The sequence below is a fragment of the Haliotis rufescens genome, unplaced genomic scaffold, assembly GCF_023055435.1.
Source record: "Haliotis rufescens isolate VD_foot unplaced genomic scaffold, xgHalRufe1.0.p SCAF_2, whole genome shotgun sequence".
In the NCBI taxonomy this organism is placed as follows: domain Eukaryota; kingdom Metazoa; phylum Mollusca; class Gastropoda; order Lepetellida; family Haliotidae; genus Haliotis; species Haliotis rufescens.
Genome location: NW_025963890.1, coordinates 59,124,794 through 59,141,867, shown reverse-complemented (window position 1 = coordinate 59,141,867; position 17,074 = coordinate 59,124,794). Strand labels below are relative to the sequence as shown.

Genomic DNA, 17,074 nt, shown 5'->3' with positions numbered 1-17,074 from the left:
TCTGATTTTGGGGGCTGCAGACTTTCCGTGACTATGAACCGAATGGCGGCTTTTATGACTGGGGCGCGACTGATTGGAATCTTCATCAGAACGTCTGCTGTGTTCACCTGAGTGTTCACCTGGTCGTCTATTTTCTGATCTAGATGTGACTTTATGAGAATGCACTAAATGTCTCTTCGATTTTCACCATACCATCACCACACAAGTCACTTCTTCTGGTTCTCCATTTTTGTCGAATTTGAAGAGGGGGCAAATAGTACCTCACATATCTCTTCTAAAACTGATCGGTAATCACCTAACTGTGCCGCCAGCACTTCCTATCCAAAAGCCCCACTTCTGGGTACACTACCTGTGGCAGTGCGGGGTCAAGCCTCCCAACAAGGAGGGAGTTTGGTGTCGCATGATCAAGGTCAGCCACATCGGTCGGGACATAACCTAAAGGTTTTGAGTTCATTATGGCTTCAACTCTTATCAGAACAGTTTGCAGGACTGGCTCAGCCACTGACTGATCTCCGAGGACAACTCTAAGGCCATGTTTAATAGACTTTATTTCACTCTCCAAGCAGCCACCAAAGTGAGGTGCATAAGGTGGATTCTACTTGAAGCATATCTTCTGCTTGGTCAACTGCTGAGCGATCTCAGGGCTCATTGAGGTAAATGCTTCAGTCAACTCAAGGTCACCACCCTTGAAATTGGTACCACAGTCTGAAAGTATTTCATAGGGTTTTCCTCTGCAGGCTATGAATCGTCTCAAAGACATGAGGAAAGCATCACTGGCCATACCCCCCAGCAGATCCAGGTGAACTGCCCTGGTTGTGAGACACTTGAAGACTATTCCCCATCGCTTTTATCTTCTGCAGCCAATCTTGACCCACATTGTTCCAAAACAATCCACGCCAGTCGAGTAGAATGCGGGTTTGTACATTCGAAGGCATGATGGGGGGGGGGGGGGGGAGATCTGCCATCTGGGGTATCTTAGGACATGCACACGATCGCTGACATGCTGTACAAAGTCTCTGATGGTGTCTGATTGCTTCCCATCCCCTCAGTATCCATAACTTTCATCGAACTTCTGTGAAGCTGCATTCTGGTCCATAATGGTGCAAGATTTCATCAAAGTCCTTGATGATGAGTCTTGTTATGGGATGTTTAGGGTCGAGGACTTTAGGGTGTTTGACATTTTCTGGGAGTCCCTCAGCCTGTCTGAGTCTACCACCAACTCCTACCATGCCATCAGATGGGTCATATTCTGGATTGAGTTCTATAAGTCTGCTTGTACGGGTTATTGCTTTGCCTTCTCGTAATGATGCAATTCCATCAGGAAAGCATTCCAGCTGAATTTGTTGAAACAACAGTGTTTCCGCTTTCTCTATGAGTTCAACTTCATCAAATTGATCACTTATGGCCACCCCATCAAGGCACTCAATGGGAGCTTTGACTAGTGATTCCCAGTTGTTGTACTGAGAACAATCAGGAAGGTTCACAGCTGAGATATTGTCACAGTAACTTTTCTTCAGTTCATCTGCTACCTGAGCAGCATCAGGTATATCACATATGTCTGTGAGTGTTGGTCGTTTCTCAGAGGATTCTAAAAGGAAAAGAGGACTGTTCCTCCATTGGGAGGCAACATAGAGTTCCTGCAAGGTTACACCTCCTGTGACAACATCGGCTGGGTTATCCTTTGTGTTCACATAACGCCAGCTGTCTGCAGGAGTCAGGGATTGTGTCTCAGTTACCCGAGTCCCAACAAACACCTTGTACCGACAGGACTCTGACTGACATTTGTTGAGTCACTCCACAATATGGTATCTTGGATCATCAAACTCGATGCTTTGTGAAGTTTAGCGGCTAACTGTGTACCAGTAAGGGCAGCAGAGAGTTCTAGTCTGGGCATTGAGAGCAGCTTCTCAGGAGCCACTCTACTTCTCGCAGCCACAAAACTGACAGCTATATCACCGTTCCTATCTTCACTTCTCAAATAGGCAACTGAACCATAGGCACGCTCCGAAGCATCACAGAATATGTGCAGTTGTTTCTGTGACTGAGAAGGATCATGGTTTCTAGATGTGTAGCATCTTGGTAGACACACTTGAGGGATATCACACCGTTCAGATTCCCACTTACACCAATGATCATCAAGTTTTCCAGTTTCTATCACAGCGTCCTATTCATGTTTCAATCTCCTTAGGTCCTGCACCAAGATTCTGGCTCTTGACGTGAACAGTGTCAAGTAGCTGATAGGATCATACTATGTGGCAAGGATCTTATACACAACTTTCATTGTCAGCTTATCATACGTAACTGGTAGATAGTGGTAGCTAAGTTCATCAGTGTTACATTTCCAGTGCAATACAAGAGCAGGTTCTTGCTTATCATCATGTCTAAGACTTGCCCACAGCTAGAAGGTATCTGACTTGGCCTCTGCAGGCAAGTCTTCAAGTATCTCAGGTACATTGCAAGCCCACTGACCGATGTCAAAGCCACCTTCAGCAAGCACCTTTCTGATTTGTAACTTGTTTCTTTGCTTGGCCAGGATTCATCAGACTATCCAGGCAGTTGTCTTTGTAGAAAGCCTCACCAACACACTTCATAACTTCAGGGTTATGTAGGCTTCAGTAGGGCAATGGTCACACAACATTGACTGCAAGAAGTCCCGAAGGTCAGTACCTGCCATTCTAGACATCTGGATCCACATTATTGTTCAAATTGCGCCACAGGAATCTGAGAATGGGTTTGTCTTCAGGTAGGAGTTGAATCTGGTGAAACATACCCTATATATCACCTGATATTCCAACTTGGTATTGTTGAAATCTCAAGAACACACCTTGGAGGGAGGACCCAAGGGTAGGACCCACTAGAAGCTGGCTATTGGGATCTTGGCCCTTGTACTCGTAAGAGCAATTGAAGACAAAACGATGCTCCCCATTGTGTTCAACAAGGTGATGGGAGATAAATCATGATACATCGGTTAACCTCCCCTGTTCTTCACTTATGATTAGCACAAAACCTGCATCAACTAGTCTCTGAATTTGATCATTGTGGATCTTTGCAAGCTCTTGGTGATTCGGATGGTGTTTCTCAGTTCGTCTCAGGTTCGACATCACAGCTTACTTTCTGCCTGAAACTTAATATGGTCCGATTTTCACAGGAGTGGTGTTGCATAGTGCTTACCATCGCTAACTTTCACTCGCACTGTTTTAGCTTCAAGTTTGGATATAGCTTCTTGATCCTGTTTGGAACAAGTTATTTTTCGCTAATTGAAAGGCAAAATGTCAACTTGCCATAGTCTTTCACCATTGTTCATCACCTGATCTGGACTGGAAACTGCTGTGAAATGGCATTGCATGTCTTTGGGATTCATGAATAGCTGACTTGGTCCCTGGAAGGCCCAGTCCAGCTGGGTATGTACTGCCACAGAGCTTGTTCCGGATCAAACACAATTGGTTGGGTTGGCAATATGAGATCTGCATGATCAGAACCCATGAGGATAATAGGGATAGCTTTGTCGATCATTGGCAAAGGTGTATTTCTCAAATGAAGGTAGTGCATCTTGAGGGCTTCCACTGGATACGAGTAGTCTTACAGAGATAGATTCTCTGATTTCCAACGCCTTCGCCTCAGGGCAGCTAACATCTGGTCTGTCTCTGGATGAGATCAGAAGGTTCACGCTGTGACCTTTGCAGTTGAAAGGTCCTTCATGAGTGAGTGAGTGAGTGAGTGAGTAAGTGGTGCTTTAAGCCGCATCAGCAATGTTCCAGCTATTCGCGGCTAGAAAAACAAAATTACCTTCAGACAACATTATCTAAAAATGATGACGAAGATCACTAAAACTTCAGTCCTTTATCACAGTAAACAGTTAAAAACTGACATTCAAATCTAAAATCTACAGCTTGTCATACAGTTTAATTTCTTTCAAATATGCTAAAACTAAGTGGTTAGAAATGGTATTAAAAAGTTCAGAAACAGTTTGAACAGTATAAAATCGTTGCCAAATAAGTGCAAAATCCACACATTCCAACAAAAGGTGCTTGATAGTCAAAGGACTATTGCAAGGAATACATTGAGGAGGGTCCTCTCCCTTTAATTAAAAAGCATGAGTCAAATGACTGTGTCCAATGCGACATCGTCGAATAACAACTTCATCTTGACGACTTAATCCAGTAGGTGCATGATTTCCAATCAAGGGCTGTATTGCATGAAGCTTATTCAATATTTGCTTATTCCAGTTTTGTTGCCACATATTTCCAACATATTGGCAAATAGCAGGTTTTAGGTCTGTGTATGGGAAAATACCCATCGAGAACGATTTACCAAGAGCAGCTTTAGCTACAGAATCTGCTTTGGTATTTCCACTGATGCCAACATGACTGGGGAGCCAACAAAAGACGATGTCATTATTAGCCACGGACAAATTCAAGGGACATTTCAAAATTTCAACTAAAAAGGGATGGTCAGTTTTACGGTTGTTGATTTCCTGTAAACAGGATAAACTATCAGAAAAAATGATAAAGCTGGTCTCTTTCGAACATTCAATTAGTTGCAAGGCTAACAGTATAGCCTTAGCCTCTGCTGTAAAAATTGAACTTCCATCAGTTAATCGTACTGATAGAATACCGTCATGCGTGACAGCTGCAGCTGACGCCTTCTCATCATGTTGGGATTCATCAGTGTATATACTTGTGTATCCATTATATTGAAGTTTAAGTTCATGGAATGCTTGTTGATATGATAAAGAGTTCGTATCTGCCTTTTTCAAGTTTGTTAACTCCAAATTGACATTAGGCTGTATTGACTGCCATGGTGGCACTTCAGGTAGTTTATATGGTGCAATGGAAGAAATATTTAGATCCGCATGTAATATGTTGTTGAATACGGATACCAAGGGGAGGAATTGAATTAGGTTTCTTGTCATACAAAGTCTGATAAGGGGGATTAAAAACAATGTTTAATGCCGGATTTGATTGATTGGAATGAAGTTTTGTTACGTTTTGCAGTTCCAGTTTTATCTTTCTGATAGCAAGACAAGGTTCATTAGCTTCAACATATTAACATTCAGCAGGGGAAGTTCTAAATGCCCCCAGACACAATTTTAGACCTTGATGGTGAATGGTGTTAAGCTCTTTAATGTACGATTTACGGGCTGAACCATATATGAAACTGCCATAATCAAGTTTGGACCGAATCAATGTTCTATAGAGATGTAACAGAGTTTGTTGGTCTCCACCCGATTTAGCACTTGATACCACCTTAAGGATATCAAGTGCTTTCAGACATCTAGCCTTAAATCTTTTATATGAGGTATAAAAGATAACTTATTATCAAAGGTAAGACCCCAAAACTTGGTTTCTTTGACCACTTTTATTGGAGTTTTATTCAAAGTCGATTCTGGATCTTTATGTAATTTCCGTTTATTACAAAAATGAATACAACAAGTTTTAGTGTTAGAGAACTTAAAACCAGTTTCTAGAGACCATTTATGTATTTTATTGAGACAAAGTTGTAATTGTCTTTCAATGGTAGTCATATTTCTCCCATGGCAAGAAACATTGAAATCATCAACAAATAATGAACCATCAATATTATCATTTAAAACTTTTGCAAGGCTATTTATTTTTATACTAAAAAGTGTCACTGATAATATACTTTCCTGAGGGACCCCCATTTCCTGATCATATACCTCAGATAATGTGGAGCCCACTCAAACTTTAAATTGTCTATCTTCTAAACAGCGTGTGATAAAATCAGGCATATTATGGAGATCTCTTAAAATGCCATATTTCTATGTTGTATCGTACGCCTTTTCTAAATCAAAAAAGATTGATACAACATGTTGTTTATTAATAAAACCGTTGCATACAAATGACTCTAATCTAACGAGATGATCAATGGTGCTCCTCTGATGTCTGAAACCAGACTGAATATCAGTTATAAGATTATTAGATTCCAAATACCAGACAAGACACCTGTTGATCATTTGTTCCATGGTTTTACAGATGCAACTTGTTAAAGCTATTGGATGGTAATTCGAAGGATTCGTGTGATCCTAGCCTGGTTTTGGCACAGGAATGACAGTAGCCTCATGCCAAGAAGAAGGGAAATTACCCAATTCTCAAATATTATTGAAAATGTACAAGAGGGTTAAAAGAGATGACTCAGGTAGATGTTTCAATAATTGATAATGGATATCATCTGGTCCAGATGCTGTATCATGAGCTTTATGTAGTGCCTCTTGCGGTTCACTTAAGGAAAAAGATTCGTTATAATCTTCAGAATTATCGGATCTGAAATTCAGAATCTTCGCTTCCTGCTGATTTTGGTAGGTTTGAAATTTGGGGTCATAGTTGGTAGATGATGAATTTTGACTAATTGTCTCTGCAAGCTTATTAGCTATGTCCTTTTTGGATGTTAGTGTATCAGTATCAGTTTTCAAGTGTTGAACACTGCTAGAGGACCCTCTACCTTTTATTCTTCTGACCATATTCCAGACCTTATTGAGGGGAGTACGGGTATTCAATTTGGAAACAAAATGTCTCCAGCTGCTACGTTTATTGTTTTTAATCGTTCTACGAGCTTTTGCTCTTGATATCCTTAATTGGTTTAAGTTTGAGTCGGATGTTTATTGAAAACTCTTTCAGCCTTTTTCCTTTTTTCTCTAGCTGTTTTGCAATCATCATTATACCATGGTGTATTAATACGTGGAGTTGCCGAGGTCTTAGAGATAGTTTCAGTGGCAATATTTAATAAGGTATCAGAAAACAGTTTCATTTGGTCCTGGCCTTTTATGAAATGATCAACGTTCAAATGAGTGCTACACTAAGAGCTAAAAGATAGCCTATCAGCTTTTGAAAATTGCCATTTGGAAATGGAACTATCCTCAAAGGGAGATATAACTTTAAGCACGGTAGGAAAGTGATCACTGCCGCATAAATCACCATGAACTGACCATGAAAATTCATTAAAAAGTGATGGGTCAGAAATGGACAAATCCAAAGCTGAGTACGAGCCTGTTGCATGAGGGCGGTAGCTGTTACTTCCATCATTAAGAAGGCATAGACTATGCTTATCTAGTAACTCTTCTAGTACTTTTCCTTTATCATTATGATGGGATGAGCCCCATAAGGGATTATGACCATTCACGTCTCCCATAACCAAAAATGGTTTGGGAAGTTGATCAATAAGATTATCCAGATCCCTGAGTTGAAGAGCACATGATGGAGGAATATATAAAGAACACAGAGTTATTGTAATGTGCAATGTTATACGCACTGCAACAGCCTGTAAGGAAGTATTTAGTGTAATAGGGCTATGAAGTGTTCCCTGTTTCACTAGTATACTTGTGCCACCAGATGCCTTACCATTCGTCACCCTTGCAAACGAACTATAGTTGTTATACTGACGTAAAGCACATAGTTGATCATCTCTTAATAATGTTTCTTGGAGGTTAAATGCGACAGGGTTATAGTCTTTAGCTAAAAGTTTGATTTCATCAAAATTAGCTCTAATTCCTCGACAGTTCCATTGTATAATATTATTATTCATGGAGGGTGAACAGGTGATCTACCTCTACCCTCTTTCTTTTTTGAAGAGTGGCCATGTATAAGGCCACTTTTACCTGGTTCAGGAGTCACTTCCATGTCTTCCAGGAGACCAAAGCGGTTGAAAATTTGCACAGGATCTTGTAGTCCTTTTGGACATCTGTCCGTTTCTGGTTTGTTTTGAACCCTTTGTTTAATTAAAGGGCGTACTGCTTATATTGAACAACAAGCATGGCGGGTTCATAGAATAGTTTACTACGTCATCCGGTGTGGTACATGCGTGTTACATCATCAATTACGTACATGTGTATGATGTCACAGTTAACCCTTTATCTTACATCTCCCTTCCTCTGAAATTGAAAACAAACGAAATTTAACACTTTAGTGTCTATAAACATGACGTCACTGTTGACGATAGGGTTAACCCTTTATCATACATATCCCCTCTTCAGAAAGTGAAACAAACTAAATTTTAACACTTTAAAGTCCATGAACATAGAATGTTGAACTGGTAACTGAGAACATAAACAGTTCAATCTTGATATCTTCTGGGAATGTTGACAGGTCTACCAGAACTGGTCGTTACTGGCTTTGTGTTTTCCATGGCATTTTCTTTTGGACTGTCTTGGGTTTCAGACTTTTAGTGTCATCTAACTCTGGAGTGATTTCTTGCTTGTCCTTCATGTTGCCAAAGTCTTCCGCTGTTGTTCTGATGTGACATCTATTTCGTCTGTATGCTTTGCCACTGTTAGTTGTCACCTTGTATGATCTTGGTGAAGGGTCGACTGCTGTCACAACAGCAGGATTCCACCCGCTCTTCTCCTGTACTCTGACATAGTGTCCCGGATTCAGGGGAGACAACTCTCTGCTCCCTTTGTCATAGTAGTACTTTTGTAGATCTTGCCTGTATTCGAGTTGTCTTTGAAGCAGGGAGTGATCTTGTGCTTGTGGTTGGAGGAGTGCTTTTGACACAGGCAAGCGGCTCTTCAGGCGCCGGCCCATCAGCATCTGTGCTGGCGACAAGTTCACTTTGTCCACAGGTGTATTTCTGTACTCAAGCAGGGACAAGTAAACATCTCTTCCACTTGCCTCTGCCTTTTTCAACATCATCTTGACAGTCTGTACTGACCTTTCAGCTTGACCATTCGATTGTGGATATATGTTGGGCTTGATGTCATGTGGGTGAATTCCCATGCCTGTGAAAATCTGCAAAACTCAGTACTTGAAAATTGTGGACCATTGTCTGTCATGATTTCATCTGGTATTCCGTGTCTAGCATAGACTGACTTCAGTGCTGTGATAGTAGTTCTGCTTGACAAGTCAGTTAGTTTCACAATTTCTGGGTACTTTGAAAAGTAGTCCACACACAACAGGTAGTCACTGTTTTTGTATACAAACAAGTCTGCACCAACTTTAGCCCATGGTCTTTCTGGTATGTCATGGCTTTTCAATGGCTCCTTTGTGTTGCTCTTTTTTTCATTGCAGATTGTACACTGTGATACAAAATCTTCTATATGTTTGTTCATTCCAATCCAGAAGAGTACATCTCTTTCTCGTTGCTTGCATTTTGTTATTCCCAGGTGTGCTTCATGAATTTTCTGTAGCATTTCTGCTTGCAGTGCCCTTGGAACAACTAGTTTGTTTCCCTTGAAGACCAGATCCCCAACTACAGTCAGTTCATCACGAATATTCCAGAAGTCTTGTACACAAGCTGGAACATCTTTCCTGTCCGACGACCAACCAATGAGAATGACAGATTTCAATTGCTGTAGTTGTGGGTCATCTGCTGTGGCCAACTTGAATGTCTCCACCCTAGATGAAGTAAACGGTAGCTGTGATATAAAGTTCACATCAAACTCTGTCTCATCGAACCAATTGTCATTAGCTGGGAGGTATGCTCTGCTTAGAGCATCAGCAACGATAAGTTCTTTACCTGGACGGTAAGTAACCTGTAGATCATATTTCTGCAGATGGAGCCACATTCTCTGCAATCTTTGTGGAGCCTGGCACAATGGTTTTCGAAAGATTGCTTCAAGGGGCTTGTGGTCTGTTTCTACAAGGACAGGTTTTCCACATATATATTGATGGAATTTCTCACACCCATTCGGGATTCCCAGCATCTCCTTCTCGATCTGTGCATATCTCTTCTGTGCACTTGTTAGTGATCGTGATGCAAACGCAACTGTCTTTTCAGCTTGTATATGAGCATTGCTCCTAGTCCTTCGGAACTGGTTTCAACTGACGATGTTACTGGTTGAGTGACATCGAAGTACTGAAGTACCGGAGTGTCTGTCACTTGTTTCTTCAAATTCTTGAAGCATTTTCTCTGGGGTTCTTCCCAGTGCCATGCAATGTCTTTTGACATCAACTCCCTCAGAGGCGCAGTTTCACTGGAGAGATTTGCTATGAATTTTCCTAGGTACTGAATCATGCCCAGGAATCTCATCAAGTCATGTTTGTTTTCCGGCTCTGCCATTTCTCTAATAGCCTTCACCTTTTCAGGGTTTGGTCCATCTTTTGTCAGAAGATGTCCAACATATGACACTTCTGTCATTCTTAACTTGCACTTTGATCTGTTACGTTTCAGACCACTTGACTGTATCCTATTCAGGACTGCATACAGTCTCTCATTATGTTGCGGTACATCTATACCCCACACTAGCACATCATCAACGATGCATTCTGCACCATTAATGCCCTCTAGTAGCTGAGACATTGTTCGCTGGAACACCTCTGGAGCTGATTTAACTCCGAAAGGTAGTCTTGTGAAGCGATACCTACCATATGGTGTGTTGAAGGTGCACAGTTTGGAGCTTTCTTGATCCAATTTGATCTGCCAGAACCTGGACTCAGCATCCAGAACAGTGAATACTTTAGCACCAGGTAAGCGTGACATGATTTCTTCAACAGTTCTCATGGGATAGTGTTCTCTTTTCACAGCCCTGTTTAGATCTTTAGGATCTATACATATGTGTGTCTTGTGTGGTTTGACTACAGTAAACATGCTGTTTACCCAGCTGGTTGGTTCTGTCTGTTTGACAACGACACCAAGCTTCTCCATTCAGTTTTTACTTTACCCATTATTGCTGCTGGCACTTTTCTTGGTGAAGTACAACAGGTGTAACATCATCCAAAAGTTCAATGTGATGTTCTCCAGGCACACAACCCAGTCCATTGAATAGTTCTGGAAATTCTCCCAGAATATCTTTATTCACCTCTGGACTTGGTAACACAGATCTCTCAACTGCATGTATGCGTTGCACCAAGTTAATTTCTGTACATGTTTTCTTTCCCAGAATGCTAGGTCTGTCGTCTTTGACAACTTGGAACAGTATCTTGTAACCAATTCCCTTGTGTGTGCACTCTAGCTTTGATTGTCCAAGTGGGGCCGTCTTATATCCAAAATACGAAACTAGTCTTGTTTGAGATTCTGACAACTGTTCATCTACTAGTTTCAAACTGTCATACACTCGTTTGGAGATGCCATTACACTGTGCCCCTGTATCAAGCTTGAACTCTACCTGTTTCTTGTTTATTATCAGAGTTTCTTTCCAGTCCTCATTATCACAATCTGACTCCAGCATTCATATGAATAGTTGGTCAAAATCCTCAATTTCAGACTCTGAATTCTCCACAACATGTACATGTCTGTTTTTGTTGTCAGGGCGGTCTTGTCTATCTGACATAGGCTGTCTTGCTTTGCACATACTTGCAAAATGGTGTCTGCCACCGCATTTGTCACAAATTCTTCCTGCAGCTGGGCATTTATCCTTCATGTGATTATAGCCACATGCCCTACATCTTGGAAACTCTGCATTTCGCCTGTCTTCATAATGTCCTCTTTGCTTTTTGTCCTTCCATGTCTCACGTGTGCCTCCTCGTGCAGGGCCTCGTGCATAAATGGCATGAACGTTTTGACTCCCTGTTTGTTCTTCACTCAGTACTTTTAATTGTTGTGCACTTGCCTCAGTCGCCCTGCACAGGTCAACTGTACGAGTCAAAGTTAGGTCAGGTTCTCTCAATAAGCGCATCCTCATACTGTCACTTGTACACCACAGACAATTCTGTCTTTAATTAACCCTTCGGTTAAGTCATCAAACTCACAGTTTTTAGCTTTGTTTTTCAAATTTGTCACAAACTGGTCTATATTTTCCCTGATTTTCTGTGATCTCGTGAAGAATGCATGTCTTTCTATAATCAAGTTTTTCTTCGGTTGACAATATTGTTGAAACTTCTGTTTAACTCTGTCAAACTTTTTATCATCACCTTCATTCGCCCATTCAAACGAATTGAATACCTGCACGGCTGATTCTCCCGCCACGTGTAGCAAGGTCGCACACTTCACGGCCTCTGACTTCGCAGCGATTCCGCTGGCAGTTAGGTAAAACTCAAACCTTGGAAGCCATCGTTTCCAGTTCTCGGCAAGATTGCCTTCAAAACTCAGTTAATTTGGTGCTCGTAACTGCTCCATTCGGCCCAGTTTTCTGTGTTCACTTCTGACACCATGATATATATTGAACAACAAGCATGGCGGGTTCATAGAATAGTTTACTACGTCATCCGGTGTGGTACATGCATGTTACGTCATCAATTACATTCATGTGTATGATGTCACAGTTAACCCTTTATCTTACACTCGTGTTACTTCTGGTTTGGGTATACCTTCTATTGGTGATATTTCTGTTTGTTGCTGTGTTTGGACATTTGTAGGGGATGTTTGAACAGAAACCGAAGATACATTGTTAGATTGATCTGTGTTCAAAGAAAGATATGCAGGAATGTCTGCCTTGACCCATGTACAGTCTGTTTGACACATAACAGAATTTTTTGTAGGTTTTAGAGCTGATGCATAAGTTTTTGTCGTTGGTCCTGCAGGAGAATTGCCACTTACTATCTTCCTTGCATCAACGTAGCCAAGATTTTGTTCTGACTTGCACTGCTGACTCAAATTTAAACACAGGGCATTCAAGGGAAGATGCCATATGAGCTTCCTGGCAGTTAGGACATTTGATAATAGCATCACAAGCAGAGCCTTCATGGTCTCGATCTCCACAGCAATAACATACAACATGATTTCTGCATGAAATTTGACCATGACCAACATTTTTGGCATTTGAAGCAGCGGATGGGACGTGGTATGAACAAATCAATCCTCATAGCAAAGCAACCTACCTTTAAACGTTCTGGCAGTTTAGGTGCATCAAACGTCAAGAGGTAAGTGTTTGAAGGCGAATTTTCCCATCTTTCTTGAACATGAAACGTTTTGCTTCAATAACGCCCTGATCTCTGAGCTCAGAAACAATGTCATCAACTGATAGGTCATTTAAAATTCGATCACAGTCGCGGATGATCCCTTTGCAGAAGTTGAGCGATTTATGAGCGTAACTTTTGATCCTACTATCTGCCAGTTTAGTGGATTCAAGAAGGGTAGCAGCTTGTTTACAAGATTTGCATTCCACTAGAAGAGAGCCAAATTTCAGTTTCTTTACATATAGTGACTTCACCAACTTTACCTTTTAAACCAAGTAGAAAGGGTGAGTAAGATGTTAATTTGCCTTCTGGGGCGGTCGGGTAGCCTAGTGGTTAAAGCGTTCGCTCTTCACGCCGAAGACCCGGGTTCAATTCCCGACATGGGTACAATGTGTGAAACCCATTTCTGGTGTCCCCCACCGTGATATTGCTGGAATATTGCTAAAAGCGGCGTAAAACCATACTCACTCACTCACTAATTTACGTTCTTCAGTGGCCTCAAGCACAATGAACTTGGGCCAAGTGTCTCTCTCTGAATAACACAATCGACCGACTTTTTCTTCATCCGAGGAGTCAAGTTCACTTTCTGAATCAGAATGTGTTCTTTTCACCTTTTTAGAATTTGTTTTGGGTGCCATGGTTGAGAGAATAAGTTTCATCAATCCTGTTCCCAGCCCACCACGGAGCGCCTATACTGGCGATGTTAAAAGTCAGTGGATCTCCATCAGACTAACACCAAGAGGTTACAGGATAGATATACTCCAGTAGTGTAACATACTAGATTGGCCCATGAGCCTCCGCCTTCTGGGCATAAGACTCGAGGCAGGTCCTTCATGAATTGTCGTGAGCATGATATTATCTGGCGTCTTCGGAAGGTTCAACTGCTTCACCACAGAGGTCAGTATCATTGTCCTCATCGAACCAACATCTAAAACAGCATAGCTTTCAATGGCTCCTTCAGGGCCATGAAGTAGTACAGGAATAACCTTCAACATTATACTGTCAGGGCGTGTTGGATGATCAAGGTATAGTGACTGTTCCTTAAGGACTATTGAATGAATCTGAGCTCCCCCTTTCTTGGTGTCATCATGCAGGATTGTCAAATGTAGTTTCCGACAAGATAGACAGGTCTTCTCCAGGTTACACTGTGCCATCTTGTGTGCACGACCACATTGCCAACATCGCCTCTTATCCTTTATCCAGGCGATAACTTCTTCTGTTGACAGTTTCTTGAAGTCGACACAGTTGCTGACATGATGTTCACCACTGTTGGAGTATGCACAAAACCCTGTGATACCAGCAAATGACTTAGGTTTAGCAGCCTGTGTTGAATGTTTGGACTGTTCAATCTTGGTTGAGAATACTGCAGTTGGAGGATTTCGCTTCTGTGAAGGGTGAGAATTATCCTTTGCTGATCAGTTTGAGTTTCAGGTCTATACACAGCAACAGCTTGGTGTGCGATCCTTGTCGCCAGTGCTTTCATTCTCAACCAGTCGGAGAAGTGAACAAGGGTGTATCTCTGATCTTTATCAGTACTGAGGATGTTCTTGTTGATGCAGTACTCAATGAAACTATCGCCAGCTGAAGGTGGTAACTTTCCCAGAAGGCGATGAACATGAGAGCCACATCGGAGTTCATACCCATTTTCTCCTTCAAGGGATTTCAGCATTCCCACTAGAGAATGAACAGACAAGGCAAAGTTCTCGAATGTGTCACTTTCCCCAAATCTGACTGGAGCCATGTGTATAATTGTAGCCATTTCAGACTGTACAAGCTGCCACTATTTGTAACATTTGCAGTGCAGTCATTGGAAATAGGCTCAAATTCTGGGTCATGAGGATTCAGTTTCTTCGGTGACTGGGATTCAGGTGGTTCATCATTCTCTGTCAGCATAGATTCAAGAGCTTGGCTTCATGTAGTTCTCTTTCCAAATTCCGAATCTTCCTTACTTGTTGTAATTCAGCATGCATTCTCTCTCGCCTTTGGGTAGCCTTTCGTTCAACCATCTGCACCCGAATATGTGCTCTGCGTATTTCTTCTTCGGCTTATGTTGGGCTTCAATCACCTCATCTTTAGTATGCTTAAGACTTCATCTGCCTCCTGTTCCTCATGGCGCCTATGGCAAAGTTCATTAAGTTGGGCTTGCTCCTTCATACATGCAAGTTTGGCAGCCTGATGATCTGACAGCTTACTGGCAGCTGATATGTGACTACGAACCGAATGGCGGCTTTTATGACTTGAGACATGACTGGTTGGAATCTCCATCAGAATGTCTGCTGTGTTCACCTGAGTGTTCACCTGGTCGTCTATTTTCTGATCTAGATGTGTGACTTTATGAGAATGCACTAAATGTCTCTTAGATTTTCTATCCAAATTATGGGCATCAGAATGACATAACACTGAGCGATTGGAATCAGAATTGTTCGTGTAACCTACCTTACTCAAATGTCTATGGCTCTGAACGGATTTGTTTCATCCATATCAACTTGTGCCGTCTTAATGAAATGGGACTACTTTGATAACCGAGTCTGACATGTTTAGGCTGTTGTTCTCAGTTACTTGTGTTTGGAGAACGTCTTTTGTCAGGAATTGATTGAACGATTTTGAAACAGGAAATTCTCACTCGTTGAAATGAGTGTGTCAAATCTCACTGGTGTGTCTGAAGGAATATCATATTACATTTGGTTGAAGGGTCAAATTATTTCAGTTCATATTCTTGATACACGGAGTTAAGGACAGACATTCATAATCATGTGTGGTGCTCTGGTAGGATGTTGGCAGTATCAGGCAACCACTGAGATGGATGTTGAACAGAACTAAGTGACAAGGTGAGTTTCAGAGTTCATTTATTTGATGATTAAAAGATGTGAGACTCAGTTGTAGGCAGACTGTTCCAAACAACTGTCTTAAGAACTATAAGACCTCCATGGTCTAGTGGATAGAGCGTCTGCCTGGAGAGTGGATGGTTGGGGGTTTCAAACCCCAGCTGTTTCATACCAAAAGACGTTAAAAGATGGTCCTTATTGTTACCCTGTCTGGCGCTTGGCATAAAGGGGCTAAAACAAGGACTGGTGGGCTCGAAGTCAGTATACTGTGTCTAGGTGGGGTATTCATGTTAAAACCTGCTTCATGGTATCTCAGTGGGCTAGCACTTTAAAATCGGCATTAATATGAGCGTGACGTTAAACCCCGTTTCACCTCACTGCACCTAATTAATTGTTCCTGTGTGCATGCAATCTGCATGTGTACAGGTACCCTTGCTGTGATGCACACTGCATCTGTCTCCGCGCTTGTCAGGGTGAGTGTCTGCACGCTCGGCCAATGCAGCAGCATACAGGATGAAGATTACAAACCTCTAGGACACTGCTATGGTGCACAACACCATCATATATCCATAGGCAAGTAATCATATCAACATAGTAATATAGCAAATTATCAATTGGGGCAAGGATATCTGTACAAAATCCAGCAGTCGTCGTTCAGTGTCATTGCATTATGTGTTAGAGAATGAGTGACCCAACTATTTCATTCTCTACTGATCTAATTGCACACTCTCTGGGGTAGAATAGGTCTTCAGCAACCCATGTTTGCCGTGAAAGGTGACTATGCTTGTTGTAAGAGCGACTAACGGGATCGGGTGATCAGGCTTGCTGTGTGGATGGATGATCATGATGTCAATCACTGGATTGTCTGGTCTAGACTCGATTACGGTCTACTCCAAAACCAAGGGGCTGGTGGGATAGCCTGGTGGTTAAAGTGTTGGCTTGTCACACCGAAGATGCGGGTTCAATTCCCGACATGGGTACAATGTGTGAAGCCCATTTCTGGTGTCCCCCGCCGTGATATTGCTGAAAATTGCTAAAAAGAGGCGTAAAATACAACTCACTTACTACTTCTAAACCGGCATAAGAAATTTATTTAAATATATATAAAGCGTACATAGATCAAGCATTAATGGTTTGGAATTTTAGTATAGTTTGGGAATTCAAAGCCACACTGATAAAAGTTTAGTGTTTATAGCTGTGAGGGTACACATTTGTTTCTGCCATGTTTCAAATTCAGTCTGCATTTGTCATATTAATTTAATCAGGGCTCGAAATTAACAGTAGTTTGCGTGCCATCGCACGCCTAAAATGAAAATGGCACGGCTAAATCATGATCTTCGTGCCTCGATGGCACGCTTGGAAAATAGGAATTAATAACCTAACTTTGCCATATAAGGCATATTTTAATGATAAATATAAATCTCGTCAGCAATAAATTAACTCTTACAACACCGTAGGCCGGTT

The 17,074-nt window shown here is 41.7% G+C and overlaps 2 protein-coding genes across 2 annotated transcripts; both read right to left on the bottom strand.

The window, feature by feature from the left end:
- Positions 1–1,061: 1,061 nt before the first annotated feature.
- Positions 1,062–8,645, bottom strand: LOC125381980. The gene is made up of 3 exons (XM_048399384.1): positions 8,191–8,645; positions 1,861–2,075; positions 1,062–1,705 (listed from the first exon to the last, which is right to left on the bottom strand). The coding sequence occupies exons 1-3, from the start codon at positions 8,643–8,645 to the stop codon at positions 1,062–1,064; spliced, it is 1,314 nt and encodes a 437-aa protein (XP_048255341.1).
- Positions 8,642–9,517, bottom strand: LOC125381979 (uncharacterized protein K02A2.6-like). The gene has a single exon (XM_048399383.1). The coding sequence runs from the start codon at positions 9,515–9,517 to the stop codon at positions 8,642–8,644; it is 876 nt and encodes a 291-aa protein (XP_048255340.1).
- Between the last annotated feature and the right edge of the window lie 7,557 nt (positions 9,518–17,074).

Coding starts and splice junctions, on each gene's coding strand:
- LOC125381980 (XM_048399384.1), bottom strand. CDS start 8,645: ATGATGTTGAAAAAGGCAGAGGCAAGTGGAAGAGATGTTTACTTGTCC. Junction 2,076..8,190: donor AAGCAAGAAATCACTCCAGA/GTTAGATGACAC, acceptor GTGTCTACCAAG/ATGCTACACATCTAGAAACC. Junction 1,706..1,860: donor ACTCTCTGCTGCCCTTACTG/GTACACAGTTAG, acceptor TGACTCCTGCAG/ACAGCTGGCGTTATGTGAAC.
- LOC125381979 (XM_048399383.1), bottom strand. CDS start 9,517: ATGTGGCTCCATCTGCAGAAATATGATCTACAGGTTACTTACCGTCCA.